The 16,553-nt window shown below is 33.5% G+C and overlaps 2 protein-coding genes across 2 annotated transcripts; one reads left to right on the top strand and one right to left on the bottom strand.

Moving 5' to 3' along the window:
- Window positions 1-1,633: 1,633 nt before the first annotated feature.
- Window positions 1,634-2,714, bottom strand: LOC145017128 (metalloendoproteinase 1-like). The gene has a single exon (XM_078975204.1). The coding sequence runs from the start codon at window positions 2,696-2,698 to the stop codon at window positions 1,739-1,741; it is 960 nt and encodes a 319-aa protein (XP_078831330.1). The 5' UTR covers window positions 2,699-2,714; the 3' UTR covers window positions 1,634-1,738.
- A 7,410-nt stretch (window positions 2,715-10,124) lies between these two features.
- On the top strand, window positions 10,125-12,131 carry LOC145013920 (putative protein phosphatase 2C 63). The gene is made up of 4 exons (XM_078972272.1): window positions 10,125-10,627; window positions 10,862-11,235; window positions 11,348-11,584; window positions 11,677-12,131. Exons 1-4 carry the CDS (start codon window positions 10,372-10,374, stop codon window positions 11,926-11,928), a joined length of 1,119 nt encoding a protein of 372 aa, XP_078828398.1. The 5' UTR covers window positions 10,125-10,371; the 3' UTR covers window positions 11,929-12,131.
- The last annotated feature ends 4,422 nt before the right edge of the window (window positions 12,132-16,553 follow it).

Genomic DNA, 16,553 nt, shown 5'->3' with positions numbered 1-16,553 from the left:
CTCGTGATCTGGCTGCTGAGTGTGTGGCTTCGGGAACTATCTGTTGCTGCTCCGGTATCTCCCCGGCTACAAATCCACAATTACACTCAATCAAATTATTAATAACTGTATTGGGGTAAATGACTCCTTTTCCCCTGGCTAAAGTCAACTCTCCTGGTCAAAGTCAACTTTACAGTTGACCTGACTCGCCGAGTTAGTCTGCCAACTCGCCGAGTCCCTACTCTCATTACTCACCCTACTCGCCACTACTCGTCGAGTATGGCATCAACTCGACGAGTTCCCTTTCGAATCTAAAACCTCAGGCAATCTGCATCAGACTCGTCGAGCCGTATGAACAACTCGACGAGTTGTTCTTCGAGCTAAGAAGATTGCCTTGGACTCGCCGAGTTGTATGAACAACTCGCCGAGTCCCTCCATTACTGAGTCTAACCACAACTCACTGAGTCCACTCCATCACTCACTGGTCTCACTCGGCATCACTCAAAAAGGGAAAAATCGGGGACTCGCGGCTCGACTCGCCGAGTCGCTTGCATGCAGCAACTCAAAACTTGATTCTGCTTGAATCCAGTGCATAAAACTTATAGATCTGGACTCCTTTAACTCGATTAGCACGTAAAGATTCTATCTTTACGTGCCCATATGCATTCATGAAGATAAAATAGCTCAAAAAGCATAATAAAGGCTAGATCTAGGGTTTCCATGCAAAGTATCTTCATAAAGGCAATAGATCTAGGCTCTGAAACTTCTTAATGAATAGATCTAAGGATATCTCGACTTATTAGGGCATTCATACAATCATAAGGCTTGGGAAAAGCATCAACTAGATCTAGAAGAGTTCTAATGGAGGTTTAAAGCATAAAACAAGAGGGAAATCCGAAGAATACCTCAAATAACTCTGATTTGCCCTTGGATCTTTGCACTACTCCTGAACTCCTTGCTCCTTTCTTCTTCTCCTTCTTCAAGCCTTCACAAATCAACACAAGAACACTTAGATCACTCAAGGATGGATTAGGGTTTTCTCACAACGTTCTGAGGGTGAAGGAGGCGAGAATGGGGGCTATAAGGTGGATTAAATAGTGAGCAACCCGAAGATTTAGGGTTTCAACCTGGCAGGCCGACTCGTCGAGTCCCGAATATGGACTCGCCGAGTCGCCGATCTATACGCTGATCAACAACGCGACCCTACTCGACGAGTCGGGACATAGACTCGCCGAGTTCCTCCATGAACTTCAAAAATAAATACTAAAAACCACATACCAGGGACGGGTCGTTACACCCCGCCCCGTCCACGCCCTTGATTTTTTTAAAAAATTCTCCTAAACGGGATGCAGCCCCCACAGGAACGGGGTCCCACGAAACTTTTTGATATCCCTAAAAATAACAGTGAACTTTGCATATTAAGCGATCGTGAGATTGATGCATATAATACTTCAATGTCACAATATCCGTGATTTGGTTTGATCATGATCATTTGCATTTACTATGAACTATATTTTGTTTTTATTTGCATTTACTATGAACTATATTTTGTTTTGGTATTGTAGTTTACTAGTTTATGTATTTCTTATGTATTGAATTAATCTAAAACTTGTAGTTATGGTTTTTTTATAATGTTCGAATGTGTGGACGTCAATTTAAACAAAAGTTATGAAAATTGGATTGAGCCGGTGGTTGAACCGATTACCCATGACCCGATCGTTACAACGAGAAAACCAAATACCAGGTTTTAATACATCGACTAATTGTCTCCCCATGAGAACTTTGTAATAAGACCATATCGAGTAATAAGGCCATATTGAGCACCGAGGCCTTGAGTGTCGTCGGAGTTCACACCATATAAAGCACGGAGCCCTTGAATGTCATCCGAGGTCAAACCTTTCGTGACCCCAGTGCTGAAACTAGACCACATTATCGCTGTTTGAAACTGGCTATGACCAAGCCCTAGAAGGTGCCCTATTTCATGTAAAGCCACGGTCTCCAAATCGAAAGCATCTTCTACTGCTCCAATCACCCAATTTTCATCCGCATCAAAATGGAGTCTTCCATCTGTAGGTGGAAATGCATGGGCCAACACTTCACCAGATCCGTTAAATGGATACCCATCACCATGGTCTCCACGTTCAAAACTAATCTTTAGGTCAGCACCTTGATAACTTCCTGCTCTTGAAAACGTGAAGTATCTAGAAGAAGCAGTAGCCCATTTTCCAAAAGCTCGATCAACAGCAGGCATGAATTGGGTTGGGAAACTTGGTCCAAAACCATAAGTTAGCTGACCATGGGGCCATTTTGGTGTTCGTGGATAGAATGTGTAATGGGGGTGTAAAGAGTTATAGGTGCGCTCGTGAATTACTTTATCAGGGCACCCACATCGAGGCATCATCATCTGGGACATCGTTGGCTTATCAAGCGTCCCTGTGACATTCAGATGGTAATAGACCTGGTACGACTTGATGGCTACCTCAAGCTCCTCATCCAAATCATCGTCTTCAATATCTGTGAGATTAAGGTTCTTTTGGTAGTTTAGGTATCCGAAATGAGCAAGATAGAGTTTGACGTCACGAATGCTCTTCACTGTGTCGCCCTTACCCGATGACTCGTTTGGTCGTAAATGAGGGTCCTGAAGATGCCAATGAACAGCTAGTATAATGGAAGCAAGAAAGAGGATACATGAAAAGGGAAGAAAGAAATTAGACGCCATTCAAATAAGGTTCATAGTCGTCATCTCTGCTTAATATTTATAGTGATTTTCTCATGTGTTATTATTAAGTTATTTATTATTCATTTTTAGAGCCGAGTAAATTACACGGATAATCTAGGGGACCAAATGTGCAAATTACTCCAAACCATAGAGATCATCTATGAGGTTTTTTTGAAATTATGGATTAAATTTGATATTTTTGAAAACCACAGGGATTATTTTTGAAGTTGTGTCTCTTTTTAACTTGGAAAGTCTCTATTGTTTATTTTTACTACACGTTTAATCCCTACTTTTTATTTTTGTTATACACTTAGTCTTTGTCTTACCTAAAAAACATATTATATAAATAGACAAAATTCTGGGATGGGTAAGGTAAGGTGAGGGGGTGGGGTGGGATTGGGGTGTGTTTATTTAAATAAATTAAAAAATCAATGGTAAAATAATCTTTTTAGGTGAGACAAGGGATTAAACACGTAACAAAAACAAACAACAACGACCTTCGAAGTTAAAAAAATAAATTAGAGATCAAACGTGCAAAGACCATTCGTGTAATTTACTCTTTAGGGCCATGAAAATTCTTGACGCGTGGGGTATGTTGATCTTGTATATTTTTAAAATTTGTGATTCTAGTTAGGTCTTCGGTCTTCCATTGACTTCACCGAAATAACGTTTTGTGTATATTTCCAATTCTATTTGTCTTTTATACAATTTCCAATTCTAGGTTATCTATTTATCGATTATAAAATATTGATCAACTAGAAGTTTTTTTCGCCGTTGCAAGGGGGCAAGGGGTGGATGGTGTTGTTTTCGTGGGTCTTTCATTAATTTCACCTTTATATAAAAAATTTAGTAACATGGCTCTGGATAAGTTCCAAAAATTGAAAATAAAAACTATGAAATACCATATATGATATTGTTTCGGAGCTTGCATCCTTGGTTTTGCCTAAAAATGAATGTAAACATTTAATGGGCTCAAATATCCATTTTGGGCTTTTTGAAATCTCCATTTTTTTTTTTTGAGGAAGATCCATTAACATCTGAAATATTGCAGTGGGGATCCTGACCTTGGTTTTCATTCTTCTAACTTTTTTAGTGGATGAAACGGGTTAACATTTTTTCAATAGCTTTCAACCTGAGGATGCATAAGATGGGTCTCCTTAAATCTCCAAAACAGAAATCACCAAAAACTGCACATAAAAGAAAAAACGGTTAACTAATTCTAACATATCCAAACATAATCAAGAAGAGAATTACAAATTTGATGGGAAAGAAATGACTACAACCGTTACAAGTATGATAAAAGGACTCACCTGAAGATATTGAAGCCATTTAGAAGGCTCCAAAAACTGTTCGAACAGTAAAAACAAACCATACAACAACAAAAACATAAGAAAAAATTAGAGCAACTTGAAATAAATGATGCCGATAAAGGAATAAGACACGAAAAGCAAATAAACGACAGATAGAACAACATAACTCAGTTTCTCACACAAATAATTGCTGTAGGGAAGCTTTCTTAAGTTGTTGGTTTATTTTGATTGGTGGTTAACTTTGGTTCGTAGTTTTAAATTAGAGATAAGGAAATAGATAATATCCAGTGATCATAAGGACAAAAAAATAAAAGAAAAACCGATGCTTGAAAACCAAAAGGCAAAAAGTAGACCCAATGAATTCAATGGAAGCATGCTGCTATTATACCAAACAAAAAACCACAAGAAAGGCTGATCATGTTTTCAATTCGTGAGGTACCTACAATTAATTTTTTTTCTTTGGGTAGTTTTTCATAAGATGGATTCGAAATCGAATGAGCCATTCTTGAAGGAATTGAATGGTATACATTCCATTAGATTTAATAAATAAAACATGTATGTTTTGTGTTAACTCAATGGGTGGGGCCAATGTGTAAGGAATATGATTCCAAGGTGAGTTAGATTTTATCGCAAGATGAGTAACTTTTTAAGGTTTCACCGTTCCTTTTTTCTATCAAGTGTTAAACATCAAAAAATTATGTTATGACCTTAATAACTTTCGATTTTTTTGTCTTTGTTCTTTAAAGGGTAAATTGACTAGAGCAACCCATTGATGAGAATGAGGTATGAAGTAGCAGGCTAGGAAGGATGTTGTATGATCTACGCAATTGGTTTTCCTTAAACCAGCTGCTTAACAATATGAGGAAAAATGACAAACAATTGGCATGCATGTTATCCATATTCCAAAACAACAACTAAAGAAACATGAGGAGATATAACAAACAGATGATATGCTTCATACACAACCACAGAAGAAGAACGTAATCTCATTTCATATAAATCACTACAAAACAGTTAAAAAAAAACGTATATATTGTGTTTAATAGAAATAGTACAAGAATCTTTGGATGCAAAAGGGTTTTGAACATTGATTGGGTGAAGACGTCCAACTCCAATCTTTTTCATTCAAAGCCCCTCTTGCTGATTGCATAAAACACTTTCCCATCTTTTGCAAGAGAAAATCATTGAGAATTAATATATATATATATATATATATATATATATATATATATATATATATATATATATATATATATATATATATATATATATATATATATATATATATATATATATATATATATATATATATATATATAGGGGATGGTTTCCTTGAGATTAAAAAAAAATTAAAGATCTTGAGATTGAACCTCAGCCATGTATTTCTTACTTATCGCTCTAACGCTCCAACATACCTGCAGCAGCGGACTATGGCTAATCATAAATGATTATATGGCAGAGAGGTAGAATCACATATGATTATGCATGTTTATACATATATGTTTAATCATAAATGATTATACATATATGTTTGTTCACAGACTGAGTAATCATATATGATTACGACAGTTGGCAGTAGAAAAGGTGGTGGTGACAAAGATAGCGGTGGTATAAGTAACGGAGGTGATAGTGGTGGAGTCGGCTGGTGTCAGAGGTGGTGGTAGGGGTGGTGGCGGTGGCGGTGGCAGTTATGGTGGTGGGGATGGTGGCGGAGGATAAAGGAATGGGTGGCGCTGTGTAATTGTTTATGATTATTCCAGACCTGCCGCGCCAGTACGCCGGAAGGTTATTGCGGCAGATATGAAATACGTGACTGAGGTTGAATCTCGAGATCTCTATTTTATTTTTAATCTCAACGGAACCTACCTATATATATATATATATATATATATATATATATATATATATATATATATATATATATATATATATATATATATATATATATATATATATATGAGAAAAGTGAATATGTGGCTCTTATGTACCTAAGATTAGGTATAAAACCTTGTAAACGACGTAGTTTTAAATAAAACAAATTCAATTTTATTTTCTCTTAATTTTGTTTTAATAAAATATCATTGAATTGTGTTAAATTATGGAATTAAAAAGATGAATTATATATTTTTTTATTGCAAAGAATTCTTGAAGTTTATAAGGAATGTAAAAAACAAATATTTTTTAACGCATATAACTCAAACGTTTTTTTCTTCAATTGAACAACTATATCTAATGATTTTGTGAAAATATTGATTTAGTTATTGTATGTTATTCTTTTATCCTTTATTCTATTAGTTTTTATTAATTTAGTAGGGTTGATTAAATCGTCATGACTTTCATGCTTTAAGTTCCTAAACACAATGAAAAACAAGAACATAATTTCGATCGGTTTAGTAAATCACGTGATTAAGGAATAATACTAAACGAGATATCATGATTTGTTTTGATATATATGGATCAAAACCATATAGTTTAGAGGGTTCTATATATAAATTTAGGTATATAACAACCACATATTCTCTAAGCCCATATATATATATATATATATATATATATATATATATATATATATATATATATATATATAACTATATATATATATATATATATATATATATATATATATATATATATAATTGCAATAAAACCTTTACGTATTGTATTCATAATTGATTTGGTCTCTATATATTTTTTTTATTCAATTAAGTCTTAAAAAACAGTAATCGTATTCAATTTAGTCTTTTGACCCGGTCAACAGTTTATCCAACTTTTAAAAATTACATTTTTTGCCCAGATTTCAAAATTTATTACAAATTTGGTCAAAAATTTACATTTTTTGCCTAAATTTTAAATTTTATTACAAATTTGGTCCAAAATTTACCCTTTTTGTCCAAGTTTTTAGAATTTTGTTATGAATTCATCCTAACTTCGGTTTTTTACAACTTTTTTCACAAAAAAAATTGAATATGTTTTTTCTTTATAATATTATATTTATATTAAAAAAAACATATTTTCCCATAAAAAATCTTATATTTTCTATATAAAACCTTTTTTTTTAGTTTTTTTTGTATACGAAATACCTATTTATAAAATTAGGTATTTATTTGTCGTGTAGATGGTTTCATGCATTTTCTCATATAGAGCATTGTAGCAATTTTTATGAAAACAATTTAAATCAATTGATTGAATCTATTTATATATGAAAATTCTTTTGAGTTTGCAATTTAGTTTTTTATATTAATTACAGATAACTATTGAGAATAAATAATTAAGAAAAACTATTTTAAGTTTTGAAAACTAGTTTATTTAAATATAACTTTATTTAACAGTAAATATTTTATTCAAACCTTCTTTGGAAATATCTACAAACCTTTTATCTATTAAAAGCAAAATAAATAAATAAATAAATAAACACAATTATAGAAATACTTATACATTTCAAGATCAATGATACATTTTGCACGGGGAAAGAAACATTCAAATGGTTTTACATAGTTAAAACTACATATTACTATTTTAAGTATAGAAATACTTATATATTTCGGTCTTAGGGTTTCTAATACTACAACGCATTTTCAAGATCAATAATACATTTGGTTTACAAGGGAACAAACATTCAAATGGTTTTATATAGATTAAAACTACATATTACTATCTTAAGTATAGAATTAATTATACATTTTGGTCTTAGGGTTTCTAAGATTACAATTGATTTTCAAGATCAACAATACATTTAGCACGGGGAAAAAAACATTTGAACGATTTTATATAGATTAAAACTACATAATACTATTATAAGTATAGAAATACTTACACTTTTCGGTCTTTAGGATTCTAAGAGGACACCCCATTTTTAAGGAAAATATTGGATTTTCCGAAAACAAACACTATCGTTTTACAAGAAAAGGCTTACAAATTCTTCATACAAACTCTTATGAACTCACCAACTTAATTGCTGACACTTTTTCAAACTACTTGTATTCTTTAAGAAATCTAAGCAAGGTAATTACCAAGTTGTGAGGATGGACGTTAGACTATTCATTTTTGTCCTAATGTAATTGGAATTGAAACAAACAACATTCGAATACAATTTAATTTTCCCAATTATAATTATGATGGTTGTGTTGCTTTAATCACTACTATTCTTTATGTTATGATACAATACATGAAAGTCATCCACCCTCGGACGTTTCCGTCATCCTGGTTTGGGGGTGTGACACTCAAGGGCCCAATCTTGGGTATTGCAAGACCACATCTTACGGGATAGTGGCATATATGTATGGATTCTGATAATGTTTGTGCCTTAGCTTCGTAACAAACTTCCGGACATTGACCTTAGCAGTTTTATTACTAAGTACATCGCTCTCCCCCCCCCCCCCCAAAAAAAATCCCATAATACATTGGCGAATGCTCTTTTTAGTAAATTTGTCCAGTATATGGAAGTAAATTTCAACATGATGGCTCGGCAAAAAGCGGTTTTCCAATGTTTACGTGCACCACATCCTCAAGATTTTCATCTAGTTATCCCTATAAATAGGCTTAGCCATCATATATGTCATGTGGAGTATCGTACCATCCTCAAATATCGACTCATGATTCCAATATTCCTAAGTGAGGAGATATGTCCGGTATACCACAATGCATGTTTTGACTCTTTTGGAGAGCATGCAGTTCATTGCAAAAAAAACTTTTGGGTTCAAATACAGACAATATATGGTTAGGGATGTTTTGGTCATATTTAAGCATGTCAGGGTTTCGCCAAGAAAGAGGTTCCTGTGAAATTCTTGACTGACTCGACGGAATGAAGGTCAACCCTTAGATCGACCGACGTTTTAATTTTTGGATGAGCTAGAGGGAAACCACATGTGTGGACCTTACAGGGGTATCTCCTAGACCAGGCAAACGTGTCGTGTCGTGTCAAGACATTAAACGGGTTGAAAGGGCTTGACCCTAACCCGACCCGTTTAATTATCGTGTCGTGTCGTATCGTGTCAACCCGTTTATTTTCGTGTCGAGTTTCGGGTTAAGGTTTAGAACTTGTAAATATATTGTGTCATGTCGCTTGAAACATTTTAATGGTTGGAAAGTAGGAGTTATGGATGCAAAAATGAAAAAGGGAAACACTGGAGTTAGGAGATGGAATGACAAAAATTTTAGTAAGTTTAGAAGGTAAAATGAAAAGAGTTAAAGTTAGGGAGCAAAAAGGATATATGGTGAGGAAGAGTAAAATTAACTAACTTTGAAAATATGAATATTATTTACAACTCTTGAGTTTGGCCCACTACAAGCCTATAATATAAAATATATTTATAAAAATATGAAATTTATAATAAATAATATATAATTAAACGGGTCATATTCGAGTTGAAAGTCTTGAACCTAACCCTAGCCATTTAATTATCGTGTCGTGTCGTGTCAACTCGTTTATATAAATGTGTCGAAATCTCTGACCCTAACCCACTATTTTCATGTTGGATTCGTGTTGGGTTTTCGTGTCGTGTCATGTTTTGCCAAGTCTAGTATCCCCTCTCGTAGGTTTGAGGGACGGAGGTTTCACGGCGGGATAGACTGCATTAAAAATTGCTACATGCAAGGTCACCAAATATGAGAAATTATGCATGAAAAATCAACACGTGTTCATACCATTTGCATTTGATACATTTGGTTTCTTTGTGTCGGATGCAATGAAACTTCTTAATAGAAATACAACATATCATGTGTAGCAATGTTATATCCCTTATATTTATGGATGTAGCCTTTAAACGAATTGGTTTTACCATACAAAAATGTTTAGATACGTAACTTATTGTCTGTTTGCCTTCTCATTCGTTGTACGATGAAACATGAATATAATAATATTTAATCACAGTATTCAAAGATCTATAACATTTATCGACTTATTGAAAAACTTGTCTTCTTTACATGTAAAAAAAAATAACAATCATACACGAAAATTAAACCATGAAAACTACCTATACCTACTATTTTAAATGTTGAACTTAAAATGCGAATTCAATGTAATGAACATTTAATTTAGTCTAATTAATATTTGACATCTTCCATTAATGTTTTATAGGTCGAATATTAAAAAGATCACGCAAAATAGATCGGTAGCTTTCTGTTAGACGGTTACGAGGAATATAATTATGGTCCCGTATAACATGATCCTCCGCCGCCGTCGTCGTCGTATTGCTCTAACGCGGTGTTCCTCCGACTTTTTCTCCGGTCCCTTTATTTCTACAACAACACCTTCTCTCCCCCAATTCATTCTTCAGAATCTTTCCTCCATAACCAGCATTCTCCATTGATTGTCACAAATCACACTCCATAATTCCCTTTAATTTATAATACAATCGCTAAAAGATGTTTCGGAAGTTTGTGAAGCCTTTTAACAAATGTTTAGGGCACCCGAATGGCGATGAACTGTTATGGCACACGGCTTTGAAGCCTCACCTCTCCGGTGAGTTCTCAATCGCCGTCGTGCAAGCTAACTCTATCCTCGAAGATCAAAGCCAGGTATTAACGTCACCGTCTGCCACCTATATCGGCGTCTACGACGGCCATGGTGGACCTGAAGCTTCTCGTTTTGTTAATCGCAACCTTTTCCCTTTGATCGACAGTAAGTTCGAAACAATCTCCTTCATTTACTCAAATTCTTCTGTTTTACTTCAATTCACGTTGTGCGATTCACAATTTGTTAATCAAATGAAGCAATTTTGACGATGATCAAGCCAGATGATTCCATGTTCATGTCTCCTTCAACTTCTAGCTCTAGGGATTTCACAATTTGTTAATCAAATTGATTACCGAATCTGCTGAAGCTAATGTCATTGTACATTCATCTTTTTTGTAGAATACGCAACAGAGGAAGGAGGTATATCCGCAGATGTTATAAAGAAAGCATTCCAAACAACAGAAGATGGATTCTTTCAATTAGTGAAGTTATCAATGCCGATTAGACCCCAAATTGCTTCAGCTGGATCATGCTGTCTTCTTGGAATCATTTCAAACAATGAATTACACATCGCGAACTTGGGAGATTCAAGGGTGGTTCTCGGCCACAAAGTTCTAGTCAACAGAAAGCCAAAACTAGTTGCAGAACGTTTATCCAAAGATCACAATGTCTCCATTGTAGAAGTGAGGAAGGAAGTTCAAGCACAACATCCTAATGATTCACATATTGTGGTTTATTGTCATGGAGTTTGGAGAATCAAGGGCATTATTCAGGTACAATGAATTCAAGGTAAATTGAGTTCAGGTATAATGAATTCCGAATATGCCAATTAGATGTTTTTCTTGCCTCTTCTTTTCGATCAATTTCAAACCTTTTTGTTTTCAGGTATCAAGATCAATAGGTGATTTCTATTTGAAGAAACCCGAATTCAACAGGGATCCATATTTTATGCAACATGGAAACCCGATTACTCTAAATAGACCTGTTTTGACAGCTGAACCTTCTATCATATCAAGAAAACTTAGGCCTCAAGATTTGTTTCTGATATTTGCTTCTGATGGGCTTTGGGAGAATTTGAGTGATCAAGAAGCAGTAGACATTGTACAAAAATACCCAAGAATGGTTAGTTTATTTTACCACAAAACAATATTGTTTTAAAAAAAGTAGTCAAACTTTTTGTTCACAAAGTTCATTACCCATTGATTTTGATATAGGGAATAGCGAAAAGATTAGTGGGAGTAGCCATTGATAAGGCTACAAAGAAAAGGGATCTTAGATACAATGACATCAAGAAACTCCAAAAGGGTATTAGACGCCGATTCCATGATGACATCACCGTTATAGTAATCTTTCTTGATCGACAAATGGAACCCGATAATGGCACAAAGCTGGGGTCCACAAGTGCCCCGATCGATATTTTTTCATGTAAGGAAGAGAAACACAAACATTTGGTTGAACATAAATGATTGAAACCAAACGGATGTTTTGAATTTTGATTATATAAAAAAAAAACCAAATGAGTGGATGGTGTTAGAATGGTTTGTTTGGGTTCAATGTTGGTTTTAACTTGTAACATCATAAACATTTGGTTCATTTTTTATCAATGGATTTTTGTGTACATCTATTATAAGTTATTGTAAATGCACATGGTGGGAAGTGCTTTTTTGTATTCATTAAAAGCTTTTTAACAAATTCATCAACAAAATTTGTATAGGACTCACTTAAGTCAAGAATGCAATACAAGTATTCTCAACCAAGTGAATCATCTAAGTTAGAGGAGGATTATTTCCAAACTAAACACGAAATTGATCTTTAGATGTTTGGGAAGCGATGTCATTGGTGTCATGCTAAATGTTTTTCACCGATGACATTGTGCTCATGGTAGAGCCATGAATCCATGAATGCTAGATTGGATATTTGGAGGACAACAATGGTAGATAAGAGGTTAGGGATTAACACAATCAATGCATTGTAAATTAGTTTCAAAGACTTGTGGTCTAAGATTCTTTAGGACATGGATCTTGAGGAAGACATTACACATTGTATAAAGGTTGGTTGGTTAAAGTAGATGGTGACCAAAAAATTTATACAATAAAAGGGTCTTGTTGAAACTTGTTGGAAGATCTTATGGAAGATCTTATAATATGTCAAGTAGGCATTTGCTACTATGTATGGATAAAAATGTTAGGTGATTAAGGAGCATGCTAGGAAGATTTAAGTTGCGGGAAAATTATGTTTTGTTTGACATATAATAGAATATTAATGGACAATATTTAGAATGTGACAATCTGAAAGACATTAAAGCGATGTTGACAACTGATAGAATGAGAGAATATTGGAGATTGTCGTGTTTTGGATATGTTTAAAGGAGACAATTATCTGCTATGCTTAAAAATGTGGAGACAATAAAAGTTGATGGTTTGAAGAGGAGAGAGCGTACGAAATATAAGAAAATCTCATTAGGTTTGTGTGTGTGTGTGTGGGGGGGGGGGGGGGGGGGGTTGGGATTACTTTTTAGAGTAAAATGTTCTTTTGAATAAAGGACTTTTACATTTACAACTTTTTTCAAAAGATGAGTTTAAAATGTGTTTGTGTTATCTTTTGGAATGGTAAAGGTTAAAAGGTTAAAAATCACAAAAAGTCATCAATTCATGACTTTTGAAATAACTCATTTTTTTTGGGGGTGTTGCTATTAAGACACCTTTTACACTATTAGGTATGAGCAACTTGAAGTGATGTTATAACAAGAAGCAGCAAGAAGAGGGAGTGGTGTTCATGGTGTTATAACACCCATTACGAGAAGAGAGATAGAGATAGATAATGTGTGCAGCCAATAGATGATCTTGTTTCATCTAGTCATGGCCATAACAAGAAGCAACACAACTAGATACAACAAGAAGAGGAGGGGGGGGGGGGGGGTTCATGCATCTTAACGTCGTTGATCATGCTCCACTTCAGCAACAACAATATACAACATGCCACATACTTTCTACTCTTAGACACCCTATAAACACTTTTATTAAAAAGTCAACCTATAATAAACTCTTTGTAATTTACTTTTCCAAAAAACAATGCAAATTCAGCCAATAAAACAATCTTAAAAATCAAATACGATGTTTATATAGAAAAATATGGTATCTTTTTAGCTAACCCATTTTCTTCTTACTAAAAAGTCATTCTAAAAGAACTTTTGGAATAGTCAAACATATTTTTAGACTTTTATTTTTTTGAAAAAGCCAAAAATTCAAAAACGATTTTATAAAGGAATCTCAAACACCCTCTAGACATGAAATAGTTTCAATGTCATGCCCTATAAAACAATCTTAAAAATCAAATACGATGTTTATATAGAAAAATATGGTATCTTTTTAGCTAATTCATTTTCTTCTTACTAAAAAGTCATTCTAAAAAAACTTTTGGAATAGTCAAACATATTTTTAGACTTTTATTTTTTTGAAAAAACCAAAAATTCAAAAACGATTTTATAAAGGAATCTCAAACACCCTCTAGACATGAAATAGTTTCAATGTCATGCCTGGAGAGTCCAAATGTTTACAATTAGGGTAGTGGAATAGTACAAGCTAACTCTTTTTTTTTTGTTTGTTTATGTTTTGGTTGCAATATATACCTACTTTATGTTTGCCATTCGACTAGAATAGTAAAATGGTTGTTAGGAAATTTTTAATAATTAAAAAGATCTATGAAAAGGTAATATAGAAAATTTAGAGAAAACAACATCAACTCTATTCCTTAACATAACAAAAAAAAAAAGTCATTTTATTTATTGACGGGTATATAATGGACTAGATATAGCCCAACTTTATTTGCCCTAATTTTACGTTAAGCCAAAAAGGCACGGAACGAAGGTTGCATATGTGATCTCTCTTTGCCTTTTTTAAGGTCTCTTTCATACATGTCACTTCTCTAATAATATAATATATTTTGTTGCCCTAAAAATATAATGTTTCCTCTTTTTGCAAGTTTTCAATCATAGTTTATTTTGTCAACTAGTATTCATTAATTGAATCAATTATTCGTAAATGCTTTTTATAGAATTTCTTTATATTATTATTATTAGGAAACGAATAAGCATTTGATCGATAATAAAATACAGTCTATTCTTTTTTACACATAATCCATTTACAAAAAGAATACTCTTATCATATTGAGTATAACTTCAACAAAATATTTCATAATATGTTGTTTTTTTTACTATTCATATTTTTTTGAAACTTTTATAAGTGCAATAATTGTATTAATATAAGTTAGTGGCATGATATGATTAATATCTATTATTGAGCTACTCTGGATTAGAGTGTTTAGCATTTAAAAAACCTACCTAAAAGCTTTTACTTTTCCCTACATACATTGACAACAAATAAAGTTTGGTTGGTAGTGTGGAATGCTTTTTGTTTCGTTTCATTTTCTTTGCTTTCAATGTACATTCTTCGGTCATGTTGTTGTAGAGTAACTTATACTTCACCTCCCCTTTATTTATTTATGGAAAGGGCAAAGTATACTAAGCAGTAGCACAACATAAAGTCATAAACCTATTACGCATATATATATATATATATATATATATATATATATATATATATATATATATATATATATATATATATATATATATATATTCGAAAAACCCATATATATATTTTTTTAGAAAAAAACAAATATTTTCTGCCCATCAATTATATCTAAATATATAGTAAAAGTCTGTTAATCGGTCTCATTTAAAGAATATGGCAATTAAATATGATAAGGCTAATCACATGGATGGTTCATGCCATCCTTTTTTTTTTTTTTTTTTTTTTACCTTTTTTAAGATATCAAGAGTTAAAACTCGATCATCAACCACAATGCATTGAGTTTTCCCTCAATATACATTATAAGAGATCAAAGGATAACACGGAGTCACGGACCACCCAAATTGTCAACCATAATTACCATAGTTTTTACCAAAAATTTGGATAAAATCGATAAGTAAAAAATAATGACTATCTTTGTTGAACAAGATGAGAATATGTGAGTTTTTTCAAATTTAGTTACATAATAGGTTGTGTTTTTATGAAATTTGTCCCTATGGAAAACACAATAGTATAATATCTCGGACAAACTATTTCATCATCTCTATCTTTGGTTTTATGGTAACATTAACTTAACTTTTGTATTCCATCATTAGTTCAAAATTATAAGTATATGGCTATATAAAACTACAGTTGTTTGTGAAATCTGAAGATACTTGTCAAGATTCCGAACAAATATGATGTCACTTGCCAAGTTTTGATGACCCTTGTTAGCAAGTAATGCAGATAACAGATGGAACCAAAAGAATACAAATACATTATATTTATGTGGTTCGGTCAAGGTGACCTACGCCCATGACACGAGGGGGTATTATTTATTTATGAGCTCTCAAACAGAGATTACAAGTACAACCAGCAGAGATTCGACCTACTCACTAAGGATACAAAAGATACATTCAAATGACTAGCAGACATCTCAATTTATAGTGAAGGGATCAGACCTAAAACCCTAATGGGCTAAGGTCATTGGCCCATAGGCCATGAATGGTGTTAATCAATCAGAATCCGCCATGCAGTAGCTTCTGGGACATTCATCCTTAATTTACATTGCATGAACATCAACAACACACATAGTGTAGCATCATAATCCATAATGGCACATCATGATGCAAGAGTGACACGTCAAGATCACCATGGTTCATCAATCATCATGGCGGCATATCAAGTAATAATCCTTGAGCATATTCAACTTTTGATCATCCTTAAATGATCTTGAGCACCAAAGAGGACTTCACAACATAAGTGGCTCATCAGGATTATCATGGCTCATCAAGGAACACATATGGCACACCTTGGACCTAGGTAACACATCTTATGTAAGGAATGGCGCACCTTCTCCAAGGGTGGCACATTTTCCTCTAAGATGGCATACCTTCCTCCATGTTGGCACTCATTCTTCACAAATGGTGTAACTTTCTTCAATGTAGCGCATCTGGCTTGTTGATGGAGCACCCAACATCACAAATGGCGCACCTTAACATAGAGTGTCGTATTTTGCTTCC

This window comes from Lactuca saligna, chromosome 9 (assembly GCF_052625555.1).
Source record: "Lactuca saligna cultivar CGN05327 chromosome 9, ASM5262555v1, whole genome shotgun sequence".
NCBI classification, from domain to species: domain Eukaryota; kingdom Viridiplantae; phylum Streptophyta; class Magnoliopsida; order Asterales; family Asteraceae; genus Lactuca; species Lactuca saligna.
This window is presented reverse-complemented; position numbering and strand designations above follow the sequence as displayed.

Bases quoted from the DNA above. Each gene is read 5' to 3' on its own strand.
- LOC145017128 (XM_078975204.1), bottom strand. From the start codon at position 2,698: ATGGCGTCTAATTTCTTTCTTCCCTTTTCATGTATCCTCTTTCTTGCT.
- LOC145013920 (XM_078972272.1), top strand. From the start codon at position 10,372: ATGTTTCGGAAGTTTGTGAAGCCTTTTAACAAATGTTTAGGGCACCCG. The intron at 10,628-10,861 runs GTAAGTTCGAAA...TCTTTTTTGTAG, and splicing joins CCTTTTCCCTTTGATCGACA to AATACGCAACAGAGGAAGGA. The intron at 11,585-11,676 runs GTTAGTTTATTT...ATTTTGATATAG, and splicing joins TACAAAAATACCCAAGAATG to GGAATAGCGAAAAGATTAGT.